The sequence below is a fragment of the Toxotes jaculatrix genome, chromosome 16 (genome assembly GCF_017976425.1).
Source record: "Toxotes jaculatrix isolate fToxJac2 chromosome 16, fToxJac2.pri, whole genome shotgun sequence".
Lineage (NCBI taxonomy): Eukaryota > Metazoa > Chordata > Actinopteri > Toxotidae > Toxotes > Toxotes jaculatrix.
The window spans coordinates 9,434,847-9,458,020 of NC_054409.1; the positions used below are offsets into that span (position 1 = coordinate 9,434,847).

At 42.3% G+C, this 23,174-nt stretch overlaps 1 protein-coding gene across 7 annotated transcripts in view; it reads right to left on the reverse strand.

Annotated features, from left to right (window-relative positions):
• Nucleotides 1–23,174, reverse strand: part of vav2 (vav 2 guanine nucleotide exchange factor) — a 192,824-nt gene that overhangs the window by 118,884 nt on the left and 50,766 nt on the right. For all 7 annotated transcript variants that reach the window (XM_041058425.1, XM_041058423.1, XM_041058424.1 and 4 more), the window contains exon 2: nt 21,250–21,366. In XM_041058425.1, the coding sequence (XP_040914359.1) occupies nt 21,250–21,366 (117 nt within the window). The remainder of the gene's footprint in view (nt 1–21,249; nt 21,367–23,174) is intronic.

Genomic DNA, 23,174 nt, shown 5'->3' on the forward strand with positions numbered 1-23,174 from the left:
CCAGACGGCTCATTACAATAAGTGCAGAGTTGGTGGGCAGAATCGGACAGTTCAGTTCTGGTTTGGAGGAAGAATGATGCTACCATCCTGTAGGTAGAGAACTCACAGACCTTTATGGGTTGATCATGATGGTAGTGTTCATTTAGTCAGAACTACGACTTGAAAACAAGACTAAAATTAATAAAATGTAACCACAGTAACGTAAGCATTAACAAAAATCAGCTTACAGAGTACAGCTGGGGTGTTCTGAGTGTAATCATAGAGCTAGGGTTACAGTATGTAACCACCGTGTTAGATCACATTACAGGCTTTTTTACGCTGTGTATTGTTGTGCTTGGAAAAAGCTACAGCAGCTATCTTGCACAAGTCAACATGGATTTTTCCCCAAAAAAATTACAACAGACCCAAGCATTATGAACTGCCTTGCTTAGCTGGGAAAGCCTATTAATGTCACCAACAAGAGTGCGCACATGTGCCACGTGCATAACAACGCCTCTCTGTGTTCAGCTACAGTCATTTCTGGATTGTACTGTCAGATGATATCAGTGATCTATGGCTTGCTTCACATGCATCCTCTCTAGCATTTAAAACATCTCACAGCCTGTTCTCCATTTCTGTCTCTCCACGTTCACGGTTCAGTGGTGCCAAAAATGAGCTCTCATCCACCCTGACGTAAATATGCTCTGTTTTTTTTTTTCTTTCCCTTTTTCATTTTTGTCTAATTTCACAACAAACTGAGTTAAGTTAATCTGCTGCAGGCAGATAAAGTTGTATTGTAATGGATGAAGCAGTGACAGCGAGGACGTGGCCCATGCCTATCAAGGTGTGTGTAGTTTTTATTTTTGGGGAGGGGGTTGGGGGCCCTTACTGCCAGCCTGTCAGTCCCTGATAAATGATTCTGTGTGAAATATCTCCATTAAATCTGCCTTTATCAGGGATAGAAGCCTGTTCAGCCCCGTCATTAGCATTGCAATTTATTGGACAGCTCCCAGGCTCAACAAATCAATTCCCAAGTGTACCTGGCCAATTCAGGCCAGATTAGTTGAAATTAGGCAGGGCAGGTTTTAATAATGCATCTGATGATTACTGCAGCATTGAGATATCTTTGGTTTTTCAGCTCGTTTCACACACTCCTGCTCTTTTGAAGCTTGTGAACCAATGTCCCACTGTGGCATTTTCTTTCTCAGAACACAGAACACAATAGATTTAAAGCTCACCGCCGCTACTAATGCTGCTATGTCAGCATTGTAATACAATAAAATAGGGAATATTACCCTTAAAGAAATGGCTTCAATAAGAACCGAAGTCTAACATTTATGAAATGGACTCAGCAATTTATTGCAAAAACACCTCGCTCATGTTTTTTTCTTTTTTCCTTTATGAAAAAATATCAGACAAGGCTGTTTTTTTGTGACAAGCTGTTTGTCTGTGCCAGCTCCCATTCACAACAGGGAAGATGTTGTCAGTAAAAGAGAAGACAAAAACCTATACGCCACCTCCACAACCAGCATCCTTAGAAAACAACCCAAAGCTTTTGTTGATCTTGAATTTATTTGTGTCAAGAACAACCCACCGGAGACCTTATCTATGGGTGTGTGAGGCTTTTGTGCATCTGAGACGATGTGGGTTCTTCTATTGGTTTCTTTTCTGCTCCCTTTCTACCCTTGTCTCCTCTCGTCTGCACTTTTGCCTGCTTTTTGCATCTCCCTGCTCCTCTGCCTCCAGAGGTTCATTTTCATTCACACAGATGACTAAGGGACTAAGAGTGACATTCGTGGTGCAAATCAGACATTAATGCAGTTCTGGTAGACCAGCCAGAGATGTTATGATCAAGCTTCATGCACCTGCTGAGGTTATCCACTGCAACTTGTGCATTTAAAAAAAAAATAAACAAAAAATAAACAAAACAGCAATTAACTAGATCCTTGTGGCTCTTTAGAAAACCAGATACATGAGGCAAAACGTGCTCGCAAATTGAGACCACACACACATAAAGAAGAGAACAGAAAAGAGGTGGAGACTCATTATCCAGCTGCAGCTGGGAGACGGAGGGCTCTATCAAACTACCCAGATGATGCCAAAAGGGTCCGACAAGCTGTGAGACCCGGCCGGCCTTAACATGGAGAGATGGCAGAGGGCTCTGTAAGGTTAAGAATTTCCTCGACCAAGAGGGGGCAGATGCAGAACAGCAGAGGCCAGAGGTTGTGTACATGGGAAGCCCTCTTTCTTAGACAGGAAGCATGAGCTTCTGAGACAAAGACAACATCCTGTTCAGCTCCCTGCATGAGCTGAAAAGCCAAAAGAATTGTAAATAAGTTTCCCCAAAACATCTAGTTCCCCTGCAGAGCTTTTTTCCTCATGTGCAGCACTTTCACATGAGATGACATGCACACAGCGCTCAAAAAGCACTCTCACGTCAGCTTGATGAGCGATTCCACACGCTCATGTTTGCATGTGTGTTTGTGTGCACTTGTGAGTACGCGATGGTCCCAGCCACAGGCAGGGTGCTGCGCTTATTGGATTATGTATCTCCCAGTCATACGGGGAAAAAAGGCTGCTATTAAGGTCAGGAGCCTGGGGTAGGAGGAGATGGAGAGGTGAAAAGGAGAGGAAGAGGATGAAACTGTAATGTAAAGATGTGTACTGAGACGTGTGCTGTCTCTTTGTCTCCTGTCACTGTCACTGAGGTCTGTGTCACTGTCCTCTGCAGCACCCAACATCCTCGGCGGGAAAGCGCTGCTCCTCGCAATCACGCCGCAACAGCTGATAGCAACTGACATTATTAACATCATGACTCTATGGCATATCAGCATGTAAATGTAACTAATCCATTTCCCACATCTGAAACACTGTCATAATTAGAAAACCCTCAGACTGAGTGATGGGGGGTTTTAAGGTTAAAATAACTCTCGGTTTAATATGTGCCTCAGTATGCGTGTTTGACTCATTTTTGGTTTGGAAGGGGGGGAAATGTCAAACTCTATTTCCAATTTAAAGCTGATGCATGAGTATTTGCTAGATTAACTGCCATAAAGAATGTATTACAGTATTACATCAACTTGTAACATGACTTGAAGCTTGGTTTAAATATACACAAACTTAAAATGAACCCAGAACTGTGCTCAGTTTTAATATCTATCCCTGCAGCCTATCCCACACACGAAAAATGATGTGGTAGAACCTCACTCCACACCATGCAGCACGCAGTAAACAAGTTCTTTGATTTTAAAACTTCCCACACAGTGAAAAATCACCATATTGTGACTCACTCCTCACAGGAAAAAAAAAAAGAAATCGCTATAACACAGGCCAGAGCAGAACGCTTTTTTTCTCATTTCTCCTATCAAGGCCAAATGACTTCTCAGTTCTGGGAAATTACATATTTTGGAAAGTACAGTCAAACTGCAGCGTAGTTCATAACGTCTGACATCTACACATTCACCGCATCCTATAGCTACAGCAAATAATAATCACTGAAACTTAAACTATCTAATACAAGTTTGAGAGTCCCTGTGAGTATGTGAATGTGTATAGGTTTTTCTGTGGCCATTAAAGCAAACCTCTCCATGAACAGAGCTCGACACATCCACTGGCTGAGCACTTTATTAGGAACACCTGTACGCCTGCTTATTCACGCAGTCATCCAATCAGCCAATCATGCGGTGGCAATAATGCAGATACAGGTCAGGAGCTTAAGATGTGTGTTCACATCAAACAAGCGGGATGGAGAAAATGAAAATGTGATCTCAGTGAGTCTGACTGTGGCATGATTGTTGGTGACAGATGGGCTGGTTCGAGTGTTTCTGAAACTGCTCATCTCCTGGGATTTTCACGCTCAACGGTCTCCAGAGTTTAACTCAGAACGGAGCCAAAAACACAAACCATCCAGTGAGCAGCAGCTCTGTGGACAGAAACACCGTGTTGATGGGAGAGGTCAGACGGGTTGGAGCAGAAAGAGGAAAAGCTACAGCATCTCAGATGTGTGTCAAACCTTGAAGCAGATGGCACTCACTGTACTAACATCATTCTTATGATATAAGAAATAAATCAGCATCTCAAAGCCTGTTAAAATATCTTCAAAGAAACAATGTTTGGACATTGTTCTGGTCAACAAATTAGCCATATGCTGCTGGAAAGACAGGCAGCTGTTAATGTGCTTAAACATAATTTCTTAAAGCTCTGGGAAGCACAAAAAAAGTTCAATTTCTTAGCCACTGTATTATGGTGATGGAACCAAAACTATCCGCATGGCTGGATAACACAAAGGGTATGTTAGAAAATATATTATTTTCTAACTTAGTTGAACTTTTCTTTTTAAAAAATGGATGACAACTTGTGCACAGCCATTTTTTTTTCTGGATTTCCTCCCCTGCCTCAACCAGCAGGCAGACTTATCTCATCCACCTGAATACTGTCTATGCAGCAATATCAAATGATAAAGAGACTACAGTAAATACTGCAGCGGCTGTAATGTATAGACAGCTGTGAAGGATCCATCTCCATTCGACGGTGTTGATAAGCATTCTCATAATTTCAAGACCAAGTGAAAATCGTTTCCATATTCAGCTGCTATGGTTGTTAAAAAGAAATATAACACACTGTCTTTCAAGGATAAAGAGTTTCAGCTTCCCTCAAAAACCCATCATAAATAAATCCTCACTCAACTATTTTTAGTTGAGCTGCACATATTATAGCAGAGCAGAGGGGGGATAAGGGAGGGAGAGAGCAACGGAGAATATACAGGAAAACAGAGAGAGAGAGATACGCTCAAAAACAAGACATTAGGACTTTGAAAAACCTGAAAGCTCTTCATTTCTCCAGGCTACATAAATCTCATTACTTTCCCCTGCATTGCCTCAGCATATAAGGTGAAATATCACTGCGTTTTACATCAAAGTGCTGAGTAATACAAAGGCATCCAAGCTGTTGTTCAGGGCAAATGAAAATGTTTAGATGAATAGAGCAGCACTTTGATATGAGCGAGTGTTTTAAAGGACTTGTGGGTATGAACACCGAGACAACGCGAAATCTAACAGACTTTCTTTCCCTTGTTCTCTGTTTTTTTTGTCTTGTTATTTTACTGTAATTCTGGGAACAGTGGTAAGGAGTAAACTCTAACCCTATTTTGTTGTACCTTCAAGCCAGTTGTAGGTCAGTGTTCGCTTTGATATAAGGTCATTAAAAAAAGAAAAGGAAAAAAAAAAATCAAATAAGCCGCACAGCTCTTCTTGGAAAAGAAGGCATTTTAGTTTTCTAGACTGAGCCTGAGAGGGTTAAACAAGGAAGCAGATTCAAAGATATTGTTTTAGCATATGATTTTCAGTTTATGGAAGAATGTACTATGCTACCATGATCACAGCCACAATACTAACATTTTTATATTTACCTGGTTCTGAGGCTGATGAATGAATGTCATTAGTTTTGCAGGATTTTGGTCATGAAACAAACCACTGGAAAAAATTTTGACCTAATGACGATACTAGAGGAAAAGTCAGAGGATCACTACAAGTCATTAGGATTCATCCAGTACTGAACACAAATAATCTGCACCAAAGTTCATGGCATTTCAGAGACCAAGTGAGTCACTTCTGTCTGGACCAAAGCGACGGGACCATCCCTAAAATCCAAGTTTAAAGAATGTAGAATCTGCTATTTTGCACAGAGAAGCTGAGATCCAGTGGTGTGTTGGATAGAAAAATAATATAATGTGATGATAAATTGAGAAAAAAACTTAAACACTGTCCTGCACAGCCACATTTTTGGAAGAGGAAATACAATATCATCTTTAATCAAATGTCTTTTCATGTTATTTCAGTCGGTATCAGTGTTCGTTCCTTTTACTTTCAGCTCCAGCTTCCTCTTACAAACTGCCACATGGTATCAAATGTTATCTTCCTGTTGCTGTGTCTATAAGCTCACTATACAGCAGTACTGTCTGACTCACCCTGTCACAAAGAGTCCTTTCCTGGCAGTTCACACACACACACACACACACACACACACACACACACACACACACACACACACACACACACACACACACACACACACACACACACATACATACACACTTCAAGCTAAAGACATCATGTTGTCTTCAAGTGAGTCACTTGAGTCAAATGAAGAAGTGTCACGAGCGATAAAAAGTCAGAAAGTGAATGTGTGAGTTCATGACTGTGTGTGTGTGAAGGAAAAATAAAATCAAGTTACTTAATGTGTGTACAGTATGTGTGTATGTGTGGCATTTTGTTTTCCATGTTTGTTTGTCGTGTGTATATGTGAGTCCCTGCGTTTATAAGCATCACCTCCTGCATCAACCCTGGCTCCAACTTGTGCAGTGCAGACACCCGGGGAGCAAGATCAATGCAGACGCTTTCACACTCAGAGAGAGAGAGAGAGAGAGAGAGAGAGAGAGAGAGAGAGAGAGAGAGAGAGAGAGAGAGAGAGAGAGAGAGAGAGAGAGAGGAAACAACTCTCTATGGTCCATAAGACTTTCTGCACTAGAATGATTTTCCATTTGTGGGAGCCAGGCTCAAGCCACAACAGCAACCCCCCCCCCCCCCAAAAAAAAGAATAATCCAAAAGAATGATCCAGGCATTTCAGATGCCGTTAAACATCCCTCAGTGCGGCACAGAATGAGCTCAGAAATCCTTTTGAAAACAACAAAACCAATTGATATTGGAAAAGCCAGAAGGAGGAGGTGATATATTACACTGCCAGCAGAACAGTGCAGCACAGCCGCTTGTTCTCTTTCTAGAAGAAAAAAAAAAAAAAAAAAAAAAAAAAAAAGTGTGTGTGGCAGAGACTTGGCTTTGGGAAAGCTCCATAGTTAGTTTAGTTGCTTTATAACGTGCCCACTACAGCTGCAAGATTCTGTGGAGCAAAGTTTCCTTTGTTTCCACGTCGCAAAAAAACTTTCGGAGCTTGGACAGTGTTCAGGGTTTCTTTCCCTCCTTCACAGCATTATGGATTTACTTCAAACTGTATTATTTTCTTGCAGAAAATGTGGTTTGCAGCCAAGCATCACAAAGTCCTCAAACATCACTATCAATATCCTGATGTCAGTCTATCAACACGAAACAAAAATATGAGTAAACAGGTTAGACAGTTTTGTAAAAGTACCTTTATTTGTTTGTTAGTAGTTTTCTACTGTTTTGTCTTTTTTTCTGACTAAAACACAACTTTAATGGTAGAGATCATGTTTCAGAACATAACTCTTCTACTGACACTGAACTATGCTGAGTGATTGTCTACAACCATCCCTCTATGATGAATACAATCCAGTGTGACTACTAACTGCATGCCTGCGTCCACGCAATGCTGCAACCACACATACAACGGCCAAACTGTTCTAGTCGGGGTGGAAACAAGCTGTACCGGGAAGCCTGACTGTGCCAGCAGGCTAACAAAGTCCCCACTGTGTGTGTGTGTGTGTGTGTGTGTGAGAGAGTGAGAGTGTGTTGGCCTTCTAAAAACACTCTGCTGTCCATTCTGGAGCAGTGCTGCAGGTGTGGGCAGTCGGCGATTTTACTTTAGCTTTTAATGTTGTGCACAGCTTGGCACCTCTTTGCTGAATGGTGCAAATCCCACTGAGCTGAACTTAACAACAGATGTTTCTCTATCCAAGAGGAAATAGGAGAATATAAACAACCCCAATAAGACTTTTCACACCAGTAAAGGTCTGACTGCAGAGCTATAACTGATGCTGCACCGGGAGCCATCTTTGGAGGGTTTATGCCACAAACAGTGATCCCAGACCTTTTAGGTTAGTGATCCTTTAAAAGGAAGCAATGTCTAAGCCATGTCATGTATTTTTCAGCTATTCACTGGTCCCTGTTTTGTGCAACAAAATGTTTAAACTTTTTCCTCACATATGCAATAGTGCACCCCAAGACCTGTAAACAGACTGCGATGTGTAAGATCAGTGGAATTCCCCTTTAATAGTAAAAAACAAACATATAAACATATAAAACCTTCTGTCTGATCCTGCACATAATCGTGCATCCCCTCATATTCAGCTCGTGACCCCATACAGGATCCTGAACCACAGGTCTTAAACACAAAGCAAATATTTCTGCAAAACATAAAGAAAATGTGGATACACAGAAAACCACACACACAGACACACACATCTCAGCACCATGTGCATCACTGCAGCTCAGGCTCCAGGCCTCTCAGGGTGAAACTGAGGGGATTATTGATTGTTGCCATTTAGGCTGACACAGGCCCAGTCTGGCCATTAGCTTGCTATCCTCCCAGCCATTGACTGCTGCAGTGAAACCACTCTCCTTCATCACAAAGGGCACGGAGGTGCCTAGCTGAGCGAACGCACTCCCACGACAATGGGAATGACAGCAATGTCACTCTTCATTCTCTGCGGCTTTTCTTCGTCTCCATTATGTCTTCAAGAATTTTTTTCATCTTTCTCTCTTATGCTCTCATTTCAATCTCGTGCAATTAGCTTGTCTCTTCCTGTCTGTGTCTCCCCTTTTCTACCTCAGACTTTGTTCCTTTCCAACATTCTTTCTCCTGTCAAATACTTGACCTCTGTCTGACAGGGATTTTGTCTCTGTGTCACATCTACGGCCCTTGTTTCTCTGTGGGTGTCCTCTCTCTCACTCACTGACTCTCTCCCTCTCTTTCTGTCCGTCTTAATCTTGCATGGTCACATGACTTGTCAAGCTCAGTGAGGTCTGGAGAAACCTCGGTACAAAAATTTGGTTCAAAAAAGGGCAGAAATATAATTGTTCTATTTGAAAGAGCAAAATTAATGATTTTTTTTTCTAATCTTTATCAATTAATCCATTAAGACTTTGATCCATGAAATGTCAAATTATGGTGAAAAATGACTCACGAGTTCAAATGTGGCATCTTCAAATTTAAAGATTTTCAGAGACAGAGAAAAGCAGCACATCTGAGAGAGCAGAGAATATTTGGTATGTTTGTTTAATAAACTAATTAAATGAACTGATGATCAAGTTTGTTGTTAATTAGTTTTCTGCTAATTTCAGAACTGCTCCAGACCTCTATGAGACTGACTTATCTATGCAAGATTAGTCTTTTTCTGTCCATCACCCTCTGTCTGTCTTTGCCTTTTCTTCCCTCCCCTAATCCCTCCGTCTTTCGCTCCCCTTCTCCTCGAGCCTTAGGGGAGCATCCGGAGGCAAACTAATTTTCCTTCCCTGAAGCCTCGCTGCTCTCATCGAACCTGTCTCCCTCCACCTCCCTCTACCTCTTTGTCAATCTTTCACCCTAATCTCCATAATGCAGTCTCTGGCAGGAGCTGCTGTATGTGCTTTGTCCAGGGGCTGGGGCTTTGGCTCTGGGATGATGAGCAGGTAGCTATATGGGCACTCTCTCTACTGGTAATTGCAGCTGAGGCAGACGGAGGACAGCATGGGGGCGAGGCACGCACGCACGCACTCACACGCAAGCACACAAACACACATGCACATACAAAGCCAAGCACAACTATTATGTTTAGGAGGCTGTCTCTGTAAGTCAGAGGTTGGACAAAATGTCAGAAATGGTCGTCTTAAAACAAGTCTCGTATTCATTATTTATAGAATTTTTTTTCCGAAAATGTTTGCAGAGCTCATCATCTGTTCTTTCAATTTGTATTAATTTATTTATTTATTTCATGACTCTGGCTAATCTCCCCTGTATTGTTCCCGTTTTATTTTCACTTCCTGTTCCTGGAAGCTTGTTCTGGCTCTGGTCACTGTAAAATGCGCTGGGAAAGTAATTTGGGTTATACTCAATAAACTCAAACTATTAGTGCAATGACCAATTCTTTGGCAGCGTGATATGATCAGCCAATGGCAGGTTATCACAGATTTACTGGAATCAGCATGTGTGTTGGTCAGGAAGACATTACTAAATGCACAACATCCAAAGTGAAACAATATGCCAGCAAAGACAGAGAACAACATGACTGCTAGCAAGCAAACATGGAGGCAAATGACGCAAAACTATTTTCAGCAATTAGCTTTGCAAATATTCAGCTTCAATCTGCCACAGGAGCAGCTCCCGAATTAGCTTCCCTACAGCAGAGGGTGTACTGGACCTTCATCATCATGGAAATAATAATAATAATAATAATAATTGGAGTGTGCCAGCAGCAGGCGTACCGGACCTTCGTCATCATGGTAACGATAATAAACATGAGGTTATGGTTGTGGAACTGTAATGGTTTGGTTAGGTTTAGGCACAGAAGCAGCTTAGTTAGGTTGAAGAAAAGATCGTGGTTTGGGTGAAAATAGAGGACCTTCGTCATCACGGTGACGGTTTGTGGAATGGTCACAGATAAAAGAATGTTTCATCGACCCATCCATCCACCTTAACACCTTCCTAACGTGGGCTCTGTCGCTCTTTATACTACGTCACCTGACTTCATTCATTGCCATAATTACTACGGCTGCTCCAAGTTGCCTAAGAATAAAATTTAACTATGGGTTGTAACAAGCTCCTGGTCAATGAAACTGGAGAGAGTCTCAGCATTGCTATTACATGTATTACATCTACTGTTACTGTTATCTTTGATAATAAAGTTTATATATGAAAGTAATCATTTTTTAACTATTCTATATTCACATATTATTTTTCAGCACGCCCATTTTCCTTCTTTTTTTTCCAGGGTTTCTGTTGCTTATTGCTACTACCAACACAAATATAGCGACCTGTACTTAATTTTAACATTTCTTTTTCCAAAAATATGGTTAATGTTCCCTTTAATGTGGAAAGTTTTACTTTTACCTTCACATCAGGCAGCCCCCTCCCCCGTCAGCCACACAAGGGCTGTGCATCATTACTACCTGCTACGAGGCACCTGCAGGGAAATAAATGAATAGGAGCACGGAGGAGGGCATCAGTTTAGTGGTCACTGCAGGGGGCATTTATAACACCTGGCAAGCTACCCAACACCGCACAATAAGGATGCTGGCTGCTAGCTTTTTATCAGCCGTATCGAATTACCATGTACCATGCTGAACACAAGCCACAGCCACAGGTAAAAACACAATAATCGGAACCAAGAGGGATCAGAGGTGAGAAAGAAAAGTGAGAACATGACATCTGGTGGGAGGAAAAGATACCTGATGAGAGTACAATGGGAGGAAAGGATGGGAAAATGAAGACGCTGGGACCATGTAGTGCAGAATCTGGCAGTGAGGTGGTAGAGGAGGAGGAGGAGAGGTGGATTAATAGGATCCGTAAAAGGTAAGTGGGCTGGAGCATCTTGCTAATATCACTGTGTCGCCATCACACTCAAATGTGTCGCTACAACTTTCTATATAATACATGCCGCGGGTAATGAGGAACCGTGTCATCCATTCAGTCTAATTTCCATTTTACAGCCCTTTGATAGGAGGAATCAGAGAGCACTGGCTCCAACAGAGACTTTATGGGCCAGGGCTGTAGTGTGTGTGTGTGTGTGTGTGTGTGTGTGTCTGTGTGTCATCCAGCACGTTGATGTGCTCCTGTTGATGAACTGGACAGTGTAAAAAGCAATGACAAATTTAATGAGTGCTATGGACAGTGCTGTCAGTGTTCCAATTGAGTAAAGTGGTTATTTCCACTTCCGCGGTCATGCATATCTGACACAGTAATTTTTGGTCAGAGCATGTGATAATCCCGCATTTATGCGCTCAACTGAACCTGCAGGACGGATATGGAAAAAGGTTATTCTGGGTCTTTCGTATTATCATAATAATTCTGTCTACTTTTTTTTTTTTTTTTTTTTTTTTTAGTGTTTTGCTCATCTGCTGTTTAAATCCGCAGAGGACTTAAGTTGTGGATCTCATTTTGTTTCTGCTTTGATTCCTCGCTCATCCCTGAGGGGGACATTTACACTTTTGCCCACAGAGGTCAGAGGTCATCGTCAGCCTCACTGCAGCTTCCCTGGAGCTGGTACAGTTTCGTGTGATTGCTCAAGGACATGACAGCAACGCTGGCATCTGGGGTTTGGAACGAAACTCGAGCTGTGGTCCGATTCTTGCACACCTACAGCACAAATGCTATTAAGTCTACAATGTGTACTCATGTTGGCAGTGAACAATTTTGGCAAAGTGTACCAGAAATCAGTGCACTTCACAGTTTTACCATTAAAACTTCAACTTTGGGACACGACTGATTCAAATTTTACTTCATAAAACAAATGTTTTTCAATGGACATTTAAAAACCTAACAAATACAATATCCTGGATAGATACTTCTTCTCTGGGCTGGGGAAATACCAGTATACAAATATTTACAAGGGTATTTCCAGATCTCAACGGTAAATGTGTTTAAAATCACATGTAAAACAACCAAACTGGTGTCCACAGCAATGCAAATGCAGTGTTTTCATGAAATCAAACTATTCATTTATAGAAGAAAAAGGTCAGTAACTCATTTTATGAAATTTAATTTAATTAGTCTGGGTGACAGCAATGATGACAAATCACTGATAACCGTGAACCACTGTAGCTCTGCTTGTAGTCATCACTCTTTTCTGCTTGCTCAAGCTGAAAGTGAGGCATGTTTTCCAAATGTTTTTTTTTGTCCCAAAAACGTGTGACCAAGCTGTCACAACACCAATCACAGCTTTTCGCTAACTGTTTTTTTTGCCAGCAGAGATGAGTTTCTCCACTTCTGTGTAGCATTGTGGGACAACGATGTCTACAAACACCACAACTGAAAACTGAGCGAGAGTAATGTTGGAAAACACCTCATGTTGTCTTCCTCCACTGAGGAGACACAAAGCCGTCGTAGTCACATCAAGTGCTGCCTTATCTCGTGAAATATTCAAACTGAAACTTTACGCTCGTGTTCACGTGGCATTTCCAACATTTGGAAGTTGGCTCTGTGAGGATCTGAGCCAAACTTTGATGACTGGCTGTTTGCACTGTCAGTGAACACATGGTCCATTAACACGTGTAACTGGCAGGGCACCCCCTTTCTGTCTGTGCCTTCTAATACTACAAATCTGTCTGCTCTTACCACTTAATACCAATGTTGACACTTGCTGCAACAAAAAAAACTAACCATCTGAAGCACAGACAATATTCGGATTCATATTCGTCAGTGCAATCTGTCTGCTTTTCCTTTTCTTTTTTTCCTCCCTTGTCAAAAAAACAAAGAGGATTCTTTTTTTTTTTTATGACACGCTGCCATTTGGTAACTCTCATGATTTAATCATGGTTTTTGAAAAGCAGCTTATTCTGATGATCCTGCAAAGCTACCTCGACATTCTGTGGACGGTGTGCCAAATGTCTTCAAAAATAATGTCTTCGGCAAAGTGCTGGGCCACTGTTTACAGCGTGACAAAATGAAGGTTTGGGAAATTATCATCAGTATGAGAGCAAATAAGGTATTATAACATTGTGTACACTGAAATGCACATTCAAATTTAAGCACAATAAGTGTGATTTAGGAGTAGAGTAGGTTTGCCTTTCGGCTCCCTATGAGAGTAATCCCTATGCAATGAAAAAATGATTGAGGATGGACTTCCCTTTTTCTTTTTTCATGCCAGTGATTCCTCAGAGAATGTACCTGTCCATCATAGCTGCGCCTGTGGGGCCTCGGAGGAAGGAATCGGGGGAGGTGAAATAATGAGAGCTCACATCGGCTGCAAGGAATTCAGAGACGCTCTCCCTCTGTGGGGGCTCTTCCTCTTTATGCCACCACTTTAGTCCCTGCAGCGCTCCAAAGACGCCACCCTAACAACAGGGACACACCCTCCAGTGACCACTGACTCATAATCCAAAGGCGAGAGAGGGCTGTGATCACACCTCAGCAGCTTTTTGAATGCTCGGCACCGCGCAGCAGTGAGCTAAGAAACTTCAAAGAGCCAGGCTGAGCACTGAGCTTGAGCCAAATTGCACTGTCTCAGTCTATCAGTTTGTCTGGTAACATTAACTGCCACCCAAAACAAAAGTGGCCTATTATTTCCACAACAGGATTTTGACTGCACTGGGATATAAAAGTTCAATAAATGATGTTTATACAGCTCATCACTTTTTGTTTTTCTTCTCTCTCTCTCTCTCTCTTTCTCTCTCTCTCTCTCTCTCCCTCCTCTATTGGATTTAAATGACACTGTTGTGCAATGCTGTCAAAGGGAAAATGGTAGACAGAGTGCTTACTGATGTGGGAAGGTGCTGGTTCTTCAGCTGCCACAGCAGAATAGTTTCAGTGCAGCAGAGTAAAAGACTGCCACAGAAACACAGGGGTAAAAATATACATGTTCCTGAAATCCTGACTTTTGTATCATGGGATAATCATGGGATACAAATGCATTATAATAATAAAATGTGCCCATTTCTGATAATAATGTACAGAATGGGGCATTCATGTGCGACAAAAAAGTTAAAGTATAGAGCGGGTGGGCAAGGAACAGCTGGAGGAAATCCAGATGGCACTGTGATTTCTCTCAAATGACACATGTGGGCCTCAAGCTTTTGCTCAGCCGTCACGCAAACCAGTCCATCATACTGCGTCTCCGTTGCTCCCATAAGTGCGAACTCGGCGGCCACACAACAGCCAGCATCCCTGAGCCGAGCACCAATGCAGGGCCACGTCCCCGGATGACAACCCATTGCTCAGCAACCACCTGTTTCCGCAGGTATCACAGTAACGAGCTGCAGGAATAATGAGGTCGTGGGAGTGGAGCATGGAATGGAGAGATGGAGGGGGGTCTAAACACAGGAAGGGGGAGGAAGTTCCCATTTATAATTCATGTCAGTAGAATTATCATCAGCACTGTGGCATTTGGGATGAATTATTGATTGTGTCTTGGAAGCTTTATGTAAAAACTTGCAGTCGGGGGGTCCTGATGGACAGGGCGTGAAGTAAGAGGGCACGGGGATAGATAAAGCAGCCGCTAAACAGTCTGCTGAGGCAGGAGGAAGTGATTTCAGAGAAGGGCTGTGGAGACAAATTCTCTCAGAGGGGAGCACTTGGTGTAATCTTGGATCAAGGAATATGTTGTTGGGGGATAAGCAGCAGGATGAGACTAGATCCTTTTATTTTGGAAAAAGCAGCCATACTAGAATGTCAGAATACTCTATTGTAAGTACTATTTTTTGCATTAGATTGCTGATGAAATGCTGCTGACACGCAATGCATGTTGTGGCTCCACAAGGTTAAGCTAAGTTTAACTACACTTTATATTGATAGGTTAGTTTAATCTGTAACAGTGCATCGTATCATATAACCCTTCCAACCACTTACCCCCTCCAGAGGGGCGAGGTAACATGGAGAATCCTAGCTGTGAAAAAAAATCCACTTGGGCCTTGACAGTAAAGGACTACTGCTGAGGACGTGGTCACTAATGGAGGGGGATGCATTGACCCTGGCTGCTTGACCCTTAAACCCAACCCTCCATCACTTACTGCGCTCTCTCCAGCCTGAGTCTGGAGAGAGTGGACAGCCACTACATTTTCTACCGCTGTTCTTTTAAATTACAAAAATCAGAGTATGAATCGATACAAATACCAACATACAATGCATGTGGCCCTCCACAATGAATGGATATTGTCGAGCAGCCTTATATAATATGTGTTAGAGTTACAGGAACACAGTGTTTCTCCACTGTCCACAGAGAATGTCACAACTTTCTTGATTTATCTTGCCTCAGTAATCAAACTGAGACTTTTCCTGTACTACGAAAAATCCAGTGGACAGTTGTTAGTATATGTGTGGTCACAGAGCTGGCAGCCTCATCAACATGGTTTTTATAATCCTGGAAACTGGCATTTTCCTTTATCTGTTCAATTATTAGTATTTGCTTTGTGTTGAAAATACAGGACATAAATGCAAAAAAAAAAATCCAAATGATGTCAAATTGTATTAGAAAAAAAAACAGAATATGAACCATAGGAAATTCCAAATGATGGTACAAGCGTGTGGCAGAATTCATCCCTAAAATAACAATGCATGGCATGCCTTCCTCTAAGACATGCCACAAGCTTGTAAATACCTTGAAAACCAACAAAAGACAGCGAAGAGTTCAAAGGTTTAATGTATTTTGCATGTTCGAGAATGATCACATAGTGAGAACAAATGAGCACAGGGCTCAGAGCTTAGGGCTGAGGTTAAAACCTACTTCAGTAAATAGCATCCAGGCAGGCGGGCCAACTGTGGCTGAGGCACGTTCCAGATGTTAGTAGCATTGGGCGTGGATGCTAAGCAACTAGCTATTTTCAGCCACAGAGGGTAGGAAGGAAATGAGAGGAGCAGGGGTTCAGCGTGTGTGCGATTCAGAGCAGCACAGAGGGTAATCAAACACTGCCGACCAATGGCAATCATGCTGTCCTGACGCAGTGACGGCTCGTCTGCCGCTGGCTCATTCTTATCACAACATACTCACACTGAGAGTGGGTGTGAGATGAATGAGTGGGGAGAGGAGGACAGTGAGGAAGGAGGAGAGATAGATGTGGGGGAGAAGGTGAGAAGGAAAGAAATGGAAGCTAAAAAGGGAGCAGTTGGTACAAATTAAATCAGGGGATTGGTGTGTGTGTGTGTGTGTTTGCGCATTAGTATCCTCCATCTGTTTCAAGATGCGTTTTGTGTATTCAACATTACAATAAACTGATTATAGGTTATGATGCAGAGCACATTTCTGAAGAAAATATCAGACTTCATCCAACAGAACACCAAAAGCACCACTTCAATTTCTCAGTTGGAAGAAGGAACAATTCAGCTGTGAAGTGGAAAGATTTACAAACACATACAAATCATCACTGTGTGTTTGTGGGAAAAGTTGCCCCGAAGTCACCTGAACCTGAACCGGAGCTGTGTCATATAAACAAAGAGCTCACACTGAGGGGCCAATTTCCATTCAAATGCAGCGCACAAACAAACAAAAAAAATAAATAAATAAATAAATAAAATAAAATAAAATTCACCTCAACTATATAAGTCAATGAGCATCACTTGAATGGCTCTGACGCTTCACAAGTCAAGTCAGTCATGACTCCAAGGCTGTTTGGATGAGACAGAAACTGATGCGAGAGACACTGTCTGCATTTCAAAACAAATGACGCTATTTCCTTTAATGAAGACGGCAAATCTGTCAGAACGCTTCCCTTCCTTTCCACCGCTCTCCAGTCACAGACGGAAAATTACCAAACTGTTGATAGATGGTTAACAGGTGCGGGGCTAATTATGCTAATCATGGCAACAGCCAAATAAACTGATTGCCATGTTCATTTAAATGACAGCAATGTTCCTTTGGTGGCTAATTAAAATAGGTTGGGAGAAAGGAAACGAGGCGGTTGGGTTCGGATGGAGGGAGGTGTTTAAATAAAAGCGTTCTCTGGGGTCCACTGTAATAAGCTGTATTTCATTGGTTTAATGATGTCATAATGAATTTCTAATGATGGGGGATGGGTCAGGGCGCAAAGAAGAAGTGTGGTGATATGTGCGTGAGGACGTACAGTGCAGCTAGTTGCTCCCCCTGCGGAAAGAGAACACAACAGGGGAGCAACTAGCTCATGCAGTGTGTGGCAAAGAGTGTTCCTGGCTGAAATGAGTTAAGTAATGAAAATAAAAATCAGTAGAGGACATCGAGCAGGATATGTGCTCCATCTGTTTCAGTACTAGTCCCACTGGAAAGGGTAGGGGGGAGGTTTTGAAGGGGCAATTACTTTTTTTTTTCAGAGTTGGGCCCTGTTGGCCACCCCAGTCTCAATTTGCCTGTGACCCAGGAAAAGGCATCATTAGAAGGAGAGATGGCGATCAGAGGCCAGGGGAGATGAACTCTGGGGCCCCTGGCAGCCAGTGTGGAGGTATGAAAGGTGGATAGGGGCTGATTAATGTTTATAGAGGAGGCTGCTATCACAACCCTCACTCTTTCCCTCCTTTCCCCATTTCCACTGAGAATTACCCCTTTTCGTCCACTAACAAACCTCTGCTTTTCCTTTTTATTCTCCTCCTTTCCTCTCCTGTTCTTCGTCTTTTTGACGAAACAAAACTGTTAACACAAGGACTGGGCTGGGCGATGACCAACCTCGATAAATATTACCCCAGAAATTCCCACAATAGCGATCAGATAGCAAACGGATGGGTAATTTTCGATAATCGTGTATTTGTTCTGCATTTTGATTCGACCCTCTGCACAATCAGACGAGTCAGCAGAGTCAGACGGCCGCAAGGGACGATGAAATTGCACTGAAGAGAAGTCACACAACACTGGTGATTTCTAAAGCTGGATAAACAGCAGGGCAATATCCGTTGCAAAATCTGCAGACGACCGGTGCCAACAAAGATGTCAGATATCAGAGATTACCCAATGAGATAAGAGCTCAAGCAGAAGCAGGAACACAGCGAGTGCAACTTCAAATTTTGTGAGAAAACATGATGCCAGTTAGACCGGCGGAAAGATCTGGTTTCACATGGTGGTGGTTCCTTCCTCATCAATTGTATTAAATGTAAATATGAATAACTAATGATCAATATCAGAAAAAGAACTGCTGTGATAATATTTTGGGCTGCATCTCCCAGCCCTACCACTGAGGATTACTTGGGCTTTAAAATACCAGAAAAAAAATCCCATTAAAATTTCCAAGCGCTCATTGAAAAAACTGATCATTTTGTCTGTGACCAGCAGACCCAAAGATATTCACTCTACAATAACAGCAAAATATCTTCATTCTGAAAAAGCTTGTAACAGCCAGTGTTTCAATTCACTTCTGGCATTTTAAAGATAATGGTAACAAATTGGATAAACCATGTAAACTTTATGTGTAACTGCTTTTTTTTTTTTACATCATTTTTAAATAGTTTTGAACACCACTGTGATAACACTGTCCGTCCCCAGAAGATTTGGTATTCCTATCACAATGCAAGAGTGAGCAATTTGGGATGCACTCAAGCAAAAACTGTCCGCTAATGCGTCTTTGGAGAGATGAGCTGCACAAGCTGCATCCAGTATGACTGTAGCATATGACTCCACCACTTAAGAGGAAAAAAGAGATTAATCATACCATGCTGTAATATATATATATTCTTGTAGATGTGCACACAGAGAAAAGTGTGTCAAGGTAACAAGAAAGAGGAAAGAGAACATAAAGAAATGAGCTGCAAAAGAAAAAGGCTAAAGAGACTCTAACTGCAGGAATTATCTTTTGTTTATGAGGCTTTCTCACTATTTAAATGTATGTCACATTAGTAGGGATCTACTTAATTCAATATATTATAATGTGATGTTTGGCCTTAATGGAAAATCAATGGTGAGACAAGCCCGCCACCGCTGAGACCATACAAAAGCAATTTCCAAATTGACATATGGAGGGCCTATGTGATTGATTCTGACTGCTGTTGGATTTTAATACCGTTCACTGCGAGCTCATTGACTCTCAGACATCGTCTTGTGGTTTATCTACAAACTGCCAAATGAACCCTTGTCTCTTTTTTCTTCTCTCTCATCTTTTCTTTCTCCGTCTTTCCTCGGCCCTTCTCCTCAGCCCAAAGTGGGGAGAGCGGACACGTTGAATTAGATTGGTTGTGTTAGATAAATGAGCAGGCGACTTTCTGCAAACACGTCCTCTTTGTAATCGATCACTGCGAGATGTTATGCAGTTTATTCACATCTCACCTCCGCAGAGTAATCCTCAGTGCTGGAGCACAAATAATACTGAAAAGGTACAGTATTAACATTCCCACCGCACCAGTCCTGACACAATGGCATCAGCTGTCATCATCAATTCAATGACATCATACTAACCCAGCTGCTTGTTTTAATAGCCTACTTGCCTAGAAAGAAGCTAACCACCCTGCCCCACCCCCCCCCCCCGCCCCTGTGTCTGCAGCCACACACAAATACACACCACGCTGCAGTCAGAGGGATTAGAAAGTGGAGGGAAACAATTCATTTTCAGAAGCTGAGGCCAACAGGGTATGCCGATCATAGATTACCAGCCGCTCCCTTCCCCCCTCCTCTATCAAACGGCTCCTTTTCCAGGAACTTTCAGTCACGTGAAAAGAAAAGGTGCCATAACCCAGTCACCTCTTTTCCTGTGTTTTGCAGCAATTCAGTAATGATGCTGAAATGCCATGAATGTCATAATGTTGTTTTCATATACTGTGCACTACCTGTTTTAATTATATATCTGACATGTAAAACTACCAACCTTGAGTTAAACCAAAGACCTGCAATATCTTTCCATCCATCCATCCCTCCATCCATCCATTTTCCACCAGTTATCCAGGTCTCGGGTCTCAGAGGCAGCAGGCTGAGCAAAGTACCCAGATGTTGCTGCTCCCTAACCACAACCCTCCAGCAACTCCTGGGGGATCCCGAGGTGGGATACATAATCCCTCCTGAGTTTTCTGGGCACTCTGTGTCTATTTCCAACTGGTGGGAGACATGCCCAGACTATCTACAAAGGGTGTCCATTCAGTGCAAAAGAGAAGAGGCACTACTCTCTCCTCTTTCCTGTTAAATGAGTTCCAACACAGCCACAACTCTAAGGTGCAGTTTCCCCAGTGGAAGGTTTGGACATCGCCCTCACAGATTCCATGTCTTTAACCCACTGGATGAAGTTGTAAAAATTCCCCAGAGACAGTGGCCTCATGCCCACCCATTCAATAAATACAAAAATTCACTTGAATATCCATTAAAAACTCCCCATAAAGCCGCAACCATGTGCGAGTGAGTCAGCCATCTTTAATGCTGAGCCAACACACACACACATTCACACTGTATCTTCACAGCAGACTGTTACAAAGCGGAGTTGAGTTTAACTCGAGTCACTCAGTGACATGAGATGAGATTGCTGACCCTAAAGTGTTACACCACATGCTCATCTGAGCAGACAGAAACTGACAGATTGGACTTTGAAGAACCTTTAAACCCAAGCAAATCACATGAGCAAGTCGTGCTATAATGTGGATGCACAAACAATTTCACAGCACACACAACATGAGTAAAAGCATACATTCCCAACAAGCAATACATTTCAGTTCCAAAACAAAAATCAGAAAACTACAGCAGGGCAGCCTGTGTAACAAGATCTAATTGTAAAAATACCACACGCCACATCTTAGCTTTTCATTTGACAAAAGAAGGACATCTCATCTCATCTCTCCTAAATGATATTACCAGAGACACAAGCAGCATCATCATGTCTCCAAGCACCCGCTGTAGTTAGAATGTCGCCTATGGGCAGCACCATTTTTTTTTTTAGCTGACCACAGTGTCAGTTCAAGTGCAGAGTATTTTGGAGCCTAAAAAATCAAGCATCCATCTCTGTGTCTGATGTTTAACTCACCTTGCCGAAGTCCCTGACGTCGAAGAGGTCGAAGGGGTCAAACAGCTCGCTGTTGCGCAGGCCAAACTTGTCGTGGCACACTTTGAGAAACGTCCGGATGTTCTTCAGGCACAGGAACTACAAAAGACAGACAGATCGGAAATGAAACAAATTTAATTCACGTTCAAACTGACTTTTGCATACATAGTTCCAGCAGTGGTGGAGAGCTAACAGCTTGAATTCATTCACACTGTAGTAACAACAGAAAACTGATTACTCTTAGAAACATGCTCCGCCAGTTTTGTTAATATTCCCTATCAATGCAACAGTATTTTTGTAAACATTTAATTTCCTGCTTGATGATTGCCAGGCTCTCTATATCATCCCTTCCTGGTATATGAGTGATTATTCAGCCCCAGAAGGTGAGCAGGCTGATTGCTGCTCCTGAGGCTGATGGGCTGCCTCTCTGATCCAGATAAGGAGAGCCACAGAGGAGCCTGTCTCCCGACATCAGAGTGCAGACAAAGTGTCCTCAGACGAGCCCAACAGCAAAGACCTGCCCCGGGGGTAAAGGTGGCCTTCTGGATCGAGACAATGTCCTCACACCGAAAAGGTCACAGTTCGCAAATCTGACAAAGAACGACCATGAAAACGTCTTTAAGTAAAACACTGATGCTTTAGCACTCAATAAAGGCTTTTACATCATTAAAATTGGTTTTTATCTGAAGTCAGTTATTCAGGAAAGGGAATGAGAGCAGATCACTTTGGGGGGTTTTGTTAGAGATACAGATCAGACGACACAGAAGAGAGAGGCTGTCAAGCAATAATTAAAGACGCTTCTTTAGTGTCTGTTTTAACCTCTTCTCAGCACCAGATAAGAGGGGTTTACAACTCATGGAATCATAGAAGTGTGTAGCACTTCTTTCTTAATGTTAAATTTTCAGCATGGTTAATTAGCCTGTGTGACAAATGTATTTGCCATCCAGAAAACTTAAAACAAATATCTTATCCAAGGTGTTTTCACCTCATCTGGGGGAGACAAACAGACTAGGCCATTATATCAGCTGATATTAGCTTATTGCACACTGATATCTGCTTTTTCTACAATGGCTACTACCCACCAGTCACGCAGATAAAACATATCTGAACTTGAGACGGGTAGCCCATATAAGGGGGATGGTTCATATAACAGAGACCCTGCAGCAGCCAAAAATACTCATAATAAACTACATAAAAAATACTCTGTTCACGAATATTGATGGTGCCAGTCCCTTAAAATATGCCATCACACAAGATAAACCTTCGGGGATGGGGAACAGACTAATAACAGCACAGGAGTACTGAAATATTAATGCTAAGCATAACTGCCTCCCATCTCCCATCTTTCTGTGTGTGAAGAACACATCACCTAGCATGCAAATCCAGATGCTTTTCAGATATGCCCTTTCATTTCTGTGAGCGTGAGCGATATGAACTGATGGCCATGGAAGCAGAATGTACACACAAAAGAGATCTGAGCGAGAGAGCCAATGTGGAACAAAATGCTTGATTGCCTATTCTCCTGAAAGCTTTGACAACACGCTTCATCCTTGTAATGTCTGTTGCATAAAAGCAGTAAAACAACCAGCATCCTTGCAAGTCGCACTTCTTATTGGCTTAAAACATCAGCACGCCTTTCGAGGCAGCAACGACAGCACCAGGTACAGTGATACACTGCAGAGCATCCCCGCTCCCCCGGCATTGAAAAGTGCACAATGTTCTCATTTAAACCTTCCTGCAGTTTGATGAGCCACAGTGTTTCCTGTTGCTACAATCGAGCATGTGAGACATCATCTGCATCAGCTTTCTGTACTAATTAGCTTTCGCGCTTTGCATGAGGACTGCAAAAAAAAAAAAATCAACTCACTGTTACCACTCCGGTAATTTTTCAGATTAAAAAAAAAACA